Here is a 12232-nt window from a genome sequence, read left to right on the forward strand (position 1 = left end):
ATTCATCTTTTAATCATATTTGTAAATGTCTTGACTCCACAGCCAACAGAGCAATTTTGTCTTTACCGTTCCAATACTTTTGGAGGGCACTGTGTGTATATTATATATATATATATTTCATTTGGTTGTGCTGTGTAGGTCACAATCCTGTGAGCTGCTTGCTCCATTCTTGTTTTTGGATTTTTCTCCAAAAAATCTTCAGTCAGCAGAATAGTTCACTGTAATGGTATGTATGGATCAGCATGCAGTGACTCACCAGTCCAAACATAATGAGTCCAAGTGGAGAATTAAAATGTCCAAACAAGCAGTGCTTGCTGGAGCGATGCAACAAACAAAGCCATGACAAATGTCAGAACCTCAAGTGGCAAGCATGAAAACACAACTGTACCACAAAATGCTTCTGTTAAGGACCCAGCTGGGTTATATATACAGTGTATATGTGCAATTAATTACAATTATATATACAAAGTAACACCTTAAAATAAATTAGATTTTGATTTTCTTTCTGTTGAAGCGATTCAAGCTTGAACTGCTACCTTCACATTCAGCTACAAAAGGCAACGTTCCTCATCAAACCAAACCTACACATAATGGAACAGAATGGACATAACTGCAAAACTTTTTACAAACTGAACTGTTTTTCACTGACATCTTGATATCTTAAAAATGTTGCATTAAATAATAGCCAGACGCAATGCCTGATAGACATCGTTGATTATATTTCTGTGTACAGATCTTAAACTTGTTTTCATAAGCAAAATATTTTACGCCATTACTCACAAGCAAGAACAAAGACGAGACATAACAAATCAGTCAGTTGCCCATTATAAATAAAAACCAAGCTGAGCCAATCTGATGATGCAGACTGACCACCAAGCAATTAATTTACAAAGAACCTTGCCATTATTTGAAGACTTTGAGGAAAACAACCGTTAAAATGATTTATCTGTGTTATACATGTGTGTCTGCTTTTCTGTAAAAGTCTGAATAAAGTCAGATCAAATTCCAATAACAATTCACTCAAAACAACCCTGGATGAACAGTGAAGGAATCTGGTACCCATAAGGCCCCAAGAAAAGCATTACAGTTAATTAAATAGAAATGTTGAGTGTTTTAAATCAGTCTTTTGTACGAGTCCAAATCATGATGATACTGATGCATTCTGACAGCCATAAATCATAAATGTGTTAATATAAAAGTCTCCTCTATTGCTCTTAACCACCAATACGACACAAATCAAATGTAATATTATTTCAATTAGATCTTCTACTTCTCCATGCAAGAAGATCCCCTCTAATTTCATTCTCATTTCAGTGCAACAATGTCCCCTCTAATCAGACCGTTAGACTGTAATCATGAGAGCTATAGTTCATTCCTTCCCCAGAGGCTCTGCAAATGGACGTTTAGATCAGAGTAAGCATATTTGTGCAATGACCATCACCAGAGAGGCCTGCTCTAAATTCAGCTGCTGTTACACTCAACAGCTGGTTAATCAAGAAATATTACAGCATTGCCGGTGGTAAAATGGGGACTCTAGGCTGACCTAGATATGGATTTTATGACTCATATAGCCGACCTTAACTGTCCCCAAAACTGCAGGGGTTTGTGCCTCATATCCACTTGCTTCAACTGACATCTTATCAAAAATTACATTTTTGTAATCATTATGTTGTTCCAAACCTGTATGACTTCCTGGTTACACTTTATTTTGATAGTCCACTTTAGACATTCTACTAACTATAAGTAACTGTGTAACTACATGCCAACTAATTATCATTAATTTACAACTACATGTCTACTAACTGCCAGAGTAGACTATTAGGGTAGATTTAGGGTTAGTAGAGTAAGTTGACACATACTTGCAAAGTTTCTCATAGTCAGTATGTTGTTGACCCATCAAAATAAAGTGTTAGAAGCAGCAAGTCTACAAATACTCTGACTAGTTGACATGTAGTTGCAAAGTAACTTACTGTTAGAACTTTCTTTATTCTGTGTAATAAACAACATTAGATCCCACTGTATTTCATTGCATGAATAAAAAAAGTTTTTTTTTTCCCGATTTTGAATATAAATGTGTTAGAATTTAGATGGCTTCGTTTATAGACCAGTGCATGGATTCTCTTTTGATCGATAACCTTCTCCAAGTCTGCAAAAGCAGTTAGATTAGATTATGTGTTTACCTTGATCAGCTAAAGGGCACAGGGATATGGAAATTATGAGCAGAGAAATGCAATTAGCATAACTTAGAAACAGATGCACTTTGAGTTATTCCTGTTACAATATCCAGCTGCCTGCTTTCTTTGTTTACTTGAAACAAATCTCTAAGTATGTTCCCAACCATGCTTGAAATGAGGTAAGCGGTTTAACTATCTATTGATGATTTGCTTCTCGTCTGCTTTATTGCATTTCATTGATGTTCTTAGTTTATTTCTTTTAATCAAAGCCCTTACAATACAATGCACATCTGACTGAATTACTGGAAAACATCAGAATGGGAATAAACACTAGACTTAAAGTTGCTGTAAATTGAATATCAATGACTCATTTTGCAGGTTTGCAGGACGTGTCTTTGGAGAGAGGGTGGAGTTTGGTAAAGGAAGTTAGCGAAATGGTGGAACTAGGAAAATGCCTGAAATCACTTACAGCTCCTTTAATTACCAAGAAGCTGCTCACAGTGAGTGCACTTAAAGGAATAGTAAACTATCCCTTTAAAACTTAAAAGGCTATTTAGTTTTGAACTTAGTTAATACCTTGCCAGGAACTTGCTGTTCTAACCCGTTCTTACTTCCAGGTCGTCTGATATTGCTGCATGTCCAAAAGAAATGCAGTCATTATACAGACACCAAAATAAATAAAAAATAAATACAAAATAAAAAAGAGAGAAAGTCTTAGCCTGTTCAAAGTCATTGCTTTTTTATATTATTATATATTTTGGATCATATGTAATGTATGTTAATGTAAGGGTTTTTTTTTTTTTAATAACAGACAGAGTTGCACGACTCAGTGCCGATAATGCTGGATCTCAACAATGCAAAGCTTCTCCAGGAGACTGAATGTGAGCCAAATCTGGGACAAACCATCACTGTTTTTCTATTGAACGAGACGCTAACTCTCAGATGGTGAGCTTCCCTTCCTAAGTAATAACAGGTGTGTATCAGTGCATATGATAATTCTACACAGAAACAGTTCAAATCAGCGCCAAATGCAAACCAAGTCAAGTGTCTGAAGGCAGCTTGATCACATTCACAGACACACTCCTCCTTTCAAAAGAAGGACATTGCTTGGTGTAGCCCACTATAACAGCTTTCTGATGTGCGGACAATGTACAACACATCTACAGCAACTATAAAAATGTTGGGTTTTTTAAATTAATTTTAAACATGATTTTATTTGTTGGATACAACTGAGAAGGTCAAGACCTCTAAGTCAGGACAAGGCATGCTATGATAAGGTAACCAACCACATCCAATAGTTCTCACAACAAAAACAGTGAATTTCTGGCTTTATATGAACTAGCTTCTGCCTTTATCTCATGACTAGTTTGGCATTGTGGACAAGAAACTGTCTTATTCTGCCTTAACATGCTGATTTCCGACTTCCCAATTCTGAAGGTTTAAATACAAATTATGAATCATAGAGGACACCAGGTTCATTTTTGATCATTGCTTGTGGAAATCTTATTAAAGCCAAAATGCATTTAACATATTTAGTCAATATCCAACAGATCCAATGTAGTGTCCCATTTGTTGCCAACCATATAAACATCACTCACACTACATTGACTGCGCTAGAATATTCTGTAAAATAAATGCTGTTTTTTTTTTTAAATAATTAAAATATACTGTACATCAAATGGTTATTGATATTATGTAAATATACATGACTGTAAAACAAGAGAAAGCAATGTAGATGTTGTGGGAAAAATTAATAAGCAGTCTCACGGTATGTTTACACAACAACGATGTACTAATAACAGAAACGTTTTCTAAAGTTTTGCATACAGATGACAATGTCAAAATGATACTCGCTCACATGGATCTGCAAAAACAACTAAAAACGCTGTATGATGCATGCTAGGCCAGTAGTTGGCGCTGCAACTTTGTAAAGAAAGACTATGCTTTTGCACATATACACATTCATCTACAGACCCGGAGAGCGGTAAATACACATAATATGCATGATGTGACCCCTTTTATAAATTTGCATATTAGTAGTTTACACGGAAACAATAACGGTATCGTTTTCAACAATTTGTTGCCCCCCCCCCCAAAAAAATATTGTGTAAATGAACTGCAAAAAAAGCATACGTTTTCTGTTTTTAGTTGTGCATGGTGTTGTGCAAATGCCCCCTTAAACTTATATACAGTATGTTTAGTTCATGGCCTGCCCAACTCTGAAACTCGGGAATCAAAATATCCTCAGAGGTTCCTAGTTGTAAATACAACTTGAGAGGCCATTCATGTCTTATAGCATGCGAAGGCAGCATGAGGTGTAGCTGGTAAATGGGTGGAGTATATGATACTATCTCAATGCAGGTGTGGTGGTGGTCTGATGATGACAGGACTCTTTGATGAGATCTGAACCTAAAGCCATTTAATTGCGCTGATCACTGTGGTTACCAGTCATTACAAGGTGTCGTCCCATAGTTTTGTTACTAAATGGGAGTTTGCTTTGGGGGGCCGTTTCAACCCGCTTACTCCAGGAGGTGAGGGGTTAAGTGAGAGCCATGTAGGTGAACGATGGAGTAATGGTAGGTTTGTTGGGTTTATAGAAGTAGACTCCACCACACTCAGCAACTTTAAGGTTCCTTGCTCAAAGCTGCAAATTCACATCAGGTTTATTTCCAACACAGCAGCACAGACACTGTAATTTCTTTTGCTAGTAAATAAAGTAACTCTGATGCAATAAACGAACAAAATCAGTCTTCCACAGAACAAAAAGAGATTAAAGAACATCATTCAGCACCACTGACTCAGCCAAAAAGTGTCATCAGGTAAGAGCTGTGGTTAGAGTACCAAGAATTTAAACAGCAGCTGCAATTTTTCCACATCGCAGCTTCAGAGAACATCTTTCAAATGGCGATACTTCCAAAATTTGTTGGATTTAAGCATCTTGTTAAATGGAAATGTGTTTTTCTGCTTTCCTGTCACAAGTAGAAATGTATTACGCAGAGCTGCCAAAGTGCAGTGGGCACATATACCATACATTAAAACCATTTCCTATCAGGCTGGGGACAGATCCATCGTACAGGCATTTTGAAGACCGTAAGGGAACCATTAAGCAACATTAGTCTGTCCCAGCGGTGTGTCTGAAAGGACTAAACGTCTTTAAAATGTTTAAACTGTAGTCAGATTTTACAAGGAGCAGCGCGAAGAAAGAAAGTTTGAACATTTCTCTACGGGTGAAGTCTAACCACAGGGGTTAGAGAGTGAAATAACCTCTTAAAAATGCAACAGTCTCAAGGCACCTTAATGGATGAGATCATTCATCTGCTTTTGCAGGGAAGGAATGATGCTAATTTGTTCTGTTAACTACTAATGTACATTTAATATACATTTTACATGAATACTTAAGGAAAATAAACTATAAAGGGACCAACTGGGGGAAATACTAGCATATGAAACTGTGGCAAGCGCTTAATCGTGGGTATATTGGAAAATGAGAATATATTAAGACTCTTACAGTAAATGGTCTAACAATTTCCACTAAGCTTGTAGTTTAAAAGGTACCCGAGGCTGGTGTGAATGAGCGTATGGCTTGGTGCCATCAAACTGAGAGTCCAACCCATCTCAATAAGACTTCAGCAAGTTTGGTCAGAGAACACTGAACAGTTAGAACAGACTGCAGGACTATTGGTCAAATAGTTTTGCCCACATGAAAAGTTCAGTTTATTTTCATGGATATAGGATTTGCAGATTTTCTCAAGTTTTTATAACAGCTTGGTTGCAGGTAACATTGCACTTGTACCATCCAAAATACACCAAAAATGATCTTAAGGCAATACAATGAAAGTACAGATAAACTAAAGAAAGGAAAAGTGTGATTAAAAAACCAGTATAAAATCCTATGCTGGGTTTGTCTCAATTTTTAAGTTCATAGAACTTCATTTTAGTTTTTGCTGTTGCAAACAATATAAATTACATTTATTTCCTCAAACAAGTGTAAAAAAGAAAACGCTAAAAACTGAGAATACAGCAAAATTATTCACACAGGAAACAATGACCAACAAACAGTGAGAAAAAAAAACTCCACAAGATGGTAACAGCTGTCAAGTCCATATGAAATCTGCAAGTTGCTTCCCTTAGTATAAAACTGCATTTGCAAAGAACAGTCATTTCAAGAAATGATATCAAATAAATGATATTCAGTAGACATTTTACAATGATAGATTACTGCTTCAGACAAAAGCAGTTAAGAAAAACTATTGAAGAATTGTTTTGAACATACACACAGTAGCTACATTTCGAATAGCATTTCACACCATAGTCAATTCTCTTCCCATTATGCAAGGCTTTTAAACGCCATATATTAAGTAGCATTACAAAGCAATGTAAACTGTGTTTGCTAAATTCACCCCCATAACTATGCAAGGCAACTTTAGAAAACACATGGCTAGTAAATTGTTTATGCACTTAACCAATTAGTAAACACATACAGAACATCAAACACAACAGCCAAAGTGAACAGACATCTCATAATACAAGCATTAATGCTAATTTATTAGTTACCTACAGGTTTGTGAGGTCATGTTTGATTAGGTAAGTGCTACTGTGCCTATACTTCACCTGCTATTCTTAGTCTGACATCCTGGCAGGAATGTGTTCGAAAGCTCTTTGGATTCTTGGGGCCGTTCACACAAACTGTGCTTTTATGGTCAACTTGAGATGATGCACAATAGTATCTAACTGCAGAGCCGCAACCCTGATGAACACTGATGAATGGAAAATAAGGCAGGGAAAGCAGGGCAGTTGTACTTATTTGACATTTTTTTAACTTGCCTTAATGTAGTGCTGATGCAAAAGAAAAGAAAATAAGCCAGACACAGCGCAATGGTCAAACACATCGGTCTAATGCATGTATACTTTGAAAAAGATGGACAAAGCAGCACAGTAGAACACAAAAACACGTTCTGTTTCACACTGAAGACTCCTGTGCATTTATTTTGGGACTCGTATGTATGAAAGCTTTGGTAAAAAATCATGACAAAGTGTCTAAATTATTACTTGAGCAAGTCATAATTCTGAAATAAAAGCTTGCAATTCTGACAAAAAACTGTTAATTACGAGATAAAAGTAGAAATAAAATACAAATGACAAAAAGTCCAAAATATCATATTATGAGATAAAATATCATAAATTGAAACTGGGTCATTACTTTTTAATCTCAATTTCCAATTATAATACTTACTTTTCACAACTTTAATCACAACTTTTTTTTATTTTATTTCAAAGCTATAATTTTGACTATGGGGGAAAACAATTCTCAAAAAAATATGTCAATTAAGTCAAATTATTTCTGAATTCTGGCATGAATTTATGTCATTAAATTCAAAATTTAGATATAAAGTCATAATGAGAAACGTGATAATAATGACTGGTTTCATAATTCTAGCTTTTTAACTCATAATTTCCCCCTCATAATTATGACTTACTGTAATAATTCATTTGCCAAAGCATTTTTTTCATCTGATGGGTTTACATACTACATCAAAAGGTTACAGTATACAAATAAAACACGGGAGTGAAATATAGACTTATTATCAAACACACACACACACACACACACACACACACACACACACACACACACACACACACAGCAGCACTTTCTGTTTACTAAATATGACTGAATCCAAGTCATCGCCATTTGGAGTTTGGGTTCTGTAGATTAAAGACATTTTGGATGTAAATAAGGCCTACCACCATTTTAAAATGCATTGCTGTCATTTACATTGACTATGCATTTTTTGTATAGACTGCCTAGGTTGTTACGCCGGAAAAATGCTTCCAGTATAAAAGCATAATGTTGCAATTACGCTTTTACTTTGTTTACATGCCTGCTTGAGAGTACAGTGTGAAACAGGCCTAATGTTACGACATGTATATAGCAATACCATGTGGGAGGAAAGGATCAACACAGAAGGTTCAGATAACCAGAAAACTAAATTTGTCAGGCTTAAAGCTCTAATTCAGCAAGTTTTTTAAGATATAAAGCCAAAACACAACCATGACCATACACGTTTAGGCATAAGAGAAGACGTTGTTTTGATCCAGCAAAAAGAACATTGAACAGAACCTTGATATTGCTTATTTAAACTCTTTAAAAACATTACTTTTGCATAATATAAGAACCTAAGAGAGTGTTGAATCAAGTTGCTCATCACTTACTAGATGATGCTGAAGTGATGAACTGCTTACTCTGTAAATGTTTGACCATGACTATGTTGACAATAATGATTTGTTTCTCAAGTGTGCAGGACTCAGGGACAAGCAGGCAAGACATGCCTATAATAATGCAACTATGACCTTTTAATGCCCCCTGAATGGTTAGGTTAAAACTTCAGCTCTAAATCATTACCTTCTACCAGTCCTGTCTTTTTGTTCATTAAAAATAACTTTTTCTTTTCAGAAGTTCTTGAAAATTTCCAAATCCTTAGCTGGTACTGGTGTGTCTTTCTTCCACTCATCCTCTGGATAGGTGTCAAAGTTAGACGTGTCACCCTCGTGAGACACCTTGGGAACTATGGGTGGCTGTCACAGCAATGAGAAAAGCTCATTAAAGAGGCTTTAGATACAGTGAAATACATATTATCATTCAAAAGTGTGCAGTCAGTAAATAAATTAAGATGTTGCCCCCGCATTTGAATAAAAAAAACGTATTACAGTTTCTAAATGCATTACCCGTTTTCCCTCCTCAACATTTATAAGAAGAAGAAATGATTATACTAGAATTGCTGAAGACTGGAGTAATGACTGCTGAAAATTTGACTTTGCCATCACTGGAATAAACTAAGCAATTATATTTAATTAACATTTAGTTATTTTAAATAACAATTTTAATATTAATACAATAAAACAGTTAACTTGTTATATTTCACAATGCTAGTGTTTTAAGGTCCAATTCTCACTTTTAACAAAACTACGACTTTTACCTCAATAAACTTCTAGTTTGCTGCTTATTAATAGTAAGGTAGTTGTTAAGTTTAGGTATTGGGTAGAATATGGTCATGCAGAATATGTGCTTTATAAATACTAATAAACAGCCAATATGTTAATAATAGGCATGATAATTAGCAAATAGTGTATATTGAGAATTGGTCGCTATACTAAAGTGTTATACTAATGTTTTTACTGTGTTTTCAGTCGACTGACCCCAAACTGAATAGGGATGTAAACTTTCCACTATCCGCTACCGTGCATTTCTGGGAAACTGGAATATGTCCAGTAAACCATGGGAAATATTCTAGCTGTATAATTCTACCAGTAAATAAAGTAAAAGATGATCACTTTTTAATGAGGCGTTGTCACGGTTTATGTGGCCAGTAATGACTTAGAAATCTTACAAAAATGAACAGTGACATAAAATGAATATTTAATAACAGGACATGCTCTAAAGCTCTATAAGGAGCTTACCTTGAGTTTTCTACAGGGCACAGAATCCCAGTCTACTGACTTAAACCATCTGTGCTTCTTCACATCATCAGCTCCATTCTGGAAGACAACAAATATAATAAACAAAGATAAATGAACATTAAAGTAGAATGATGTCTTACATTTTGAGACAAACCACCACAGTAAGAATAAAAACCTCGAACATGACACTTCTCATTTGACCCCAAACAGTCTTTTCAGTCACTGTACTGTTTGTCTTTTTAAGTTTCTTAGAGAGGGAAAAGAAAAGTGGGACAACTATGCTAACCTACTGAGGTCTTCTAGAAACCTCAGAATTTGGGCCATACATTGCACTGTGGGACCATGACAGACACACATCCACTCAAGTGGAATAACAGATATCAGCACTTGTGAATGAGTGCTGCCAGCAGGACCTGGCCTTGCTGTGGAAACAGTGCAAACACAGCTGTGATTAGGCTGCTGGGTCTTAAAATCTCAATGTATGTAGTCAGAGGAGAAAAAGCAAAAGAAGCAAAGTGCTAAATTAACAACAGAAGCATTTAGCCTGGGAAGTCCACCCAAAGTGACATTTCTTTTGAAAAAGCTTTTCCATCTTTGTGTCTTACTCTGAATCTGATCTGATGACAAAAGCGAACAAACCCCAAACAAACAGAGCAGTAAGATACATATTTCAGCAGATCTCATTCCTCACGAGTGGAGAATTATAATAACAGCTTAACTGGAGCTAATGGGAAAATGACGCTCAGACGCAATCATTCACAAACTTCCCATGACATCACCATCACAATATGCATCACATTACTCATGCCAGGCCTGGCGCATGCTGCCACTTCATCTGGCGCCAGTTACTGAATTATTTCCTCTGAAAGGACAATTTAGAAAAGTAAATGCCATTAAACCGCAACTGTTTGAATTACTATTGCTAAAGATGCAGAAACATTTTGCACAAGAACTCTGTCTGTAGTTCTTTCCCCAGTATCCACCTCGTCTGATGGGAGTTGGAAGGAGGTATCGTGGGAGAGTTGCCCGGTGTCAGAATCACTCTCTGAATGTCCAGGGAGTTTCTCCAGAAACTCATCTCATCCCCTCTAGGCAGATAGCAAGCCTTCTTATCGTAACTGGAAACATATGTGGCATACTGTGGCCTTTGGGAGAAAGATCTCGCAAGACTCAATCAAGGTCTTATTATTTGCCACGTGCAGCTTTATTAAGATGCATAGCTGGCCTAGAAACAGAGTTTATTCTGTTAGATGATTCACAGATTTTCAACATGGCCTTGAATTTGAGATGACTATAAAAAGGCCATATAGCCATACAGCGTTCTCAAAGGAAATATTCCAGATGCTGATTCCTGCTGAAATACTTTGCTCAACCATACAAGAAGAACTATATACAATATTTGTCACCAGCATCTTGCTTACCTTCATGTTTCCAAGCCTTCTTGCCCGATCAATCACCAGAAACTTCTTGATTAGGTCTCTAGATAAACAAAGGCAAGATGAGAACCAATATGCTAAAATGCACCTGATTTAAACATTAAATTATTTGAATAAACACAAGAAAATTAAGATGCTCAATTTCATGAAGGCAGGTATTAGTAGAGACACATCAATATTTTAAGGGGTCATCGGATGCCCATTTTCCACAAGTTGATATGATTCTTTAGGGTCTTATTGAAAAGTCTATAACATACTTTGGTTAAAATTTATCAATGGTAGTGTAAAGCAACACCCTTTTTACCTTGTCAAAGCTTTGTTTTCAGCAAGCCCTTTTAGTCCACGTTCCTTTAAATGCTAATGAGCTCTGCTCACCCCGCCCCTCTCTTCCGTGGGGTGACGAGTCGTTCTCATGATACTGTTTACTTTAGCCGCGGAACTTGCTAACTTGCACATTATTAGGAAAGGCGATTTGCAAAGCTTCATAAAAGAACCTTATACTCATTCTTCTATAGGTGAGGCTGGATCACGAATGATTCAGGAGTAAATGACAACTGCTATGTTCATTATTACATCCAACAACAAAACACCTCAATCGCTTCGGAGCCATTCTTGTCTGAAACCGCTCCAGCGTCGAAACAATGGTGGACTGACAACAGCTCACTCAGGGCGGGTCTAAGGTAAACGCTAGTGTCAATCAACAATCGTGGGAGGGGCTTGGGTCTGTGTGACGTCACACAGACAGGTATCTGAGAATGGCTTGATATGAGAAAGGGGAAATGATTTAACTAGATAAAAAAAAAAAAATCACTGGGTGGATCTTTATCATTATAGGGTGGTTGTGTACACACACTGGCAACACACATTTCAGTTCAAACAACTTGTAAAAATGCATGTCGCATCTGATGACCTCTTTAAATGTAATATTTAAATTTAAATTCTATGGAAAAATTGGGTTTGTATGCTTCAAGTGAATTTAGGCATCACAACATTATAAATTTACAGTATCTTAAATCTGCTCTTTAAAATAAATATACTAATTGAATACTTCAAAACAAGTCCTGAAAAAGTAATGTAGTTAATACATAAATAATTACTTCAAAAAGAAACATGAATAAAGTGTGCCGTTCCCTTTTTCAAGAAACAAACTTTAAAGGAAAAGAT

At 36.2% G+C, this 12232-nt stretch overlaps 1 protein-coding gene across 1 annotated transcript in view; it reads right to left on the bottom strand.

Annotated features, from left to right (window-relative positions):
- Positions 1-5862: 5862 nt before the first annotated feature.
- Positions 5863-12232, bottom strand: part of LOC306872530 (cAMP-dependent protein kinase catalytic subunit PRKX-like) — a 45491-nt gene continuing 39121 nt past the window's right edge. The window contains exons 6-8 of the mRNA XM_079421135.1: positions 11054-11111; positions 9633-9710; positions 5863-8750 (exon numbers count right to left, since the gene is read on the bottom strand). Coding sequence (XP_079277261.1) covers positions 8625-8750; positions 9633-9710; positions 11054-11111 — 262 coding nt within the window. The 3' untranslated portion in view covers positions 5863-8624. The remainder of the gene's footprint in view (positions 8751-9632; positions 9711-11053; positions 11112-12232) is intronic.

This window comes from Barbus barbus (assembly GCF_936440315.1).
Source record: "Barbus barbus genome assembly, chromosome: 7".
Lineage (NCBI taxonomy): Eukaryota > Metazoa > Chordata > Actinopteri > Cypriniformes > Cyprinidae > Barbus > Barbus barbus.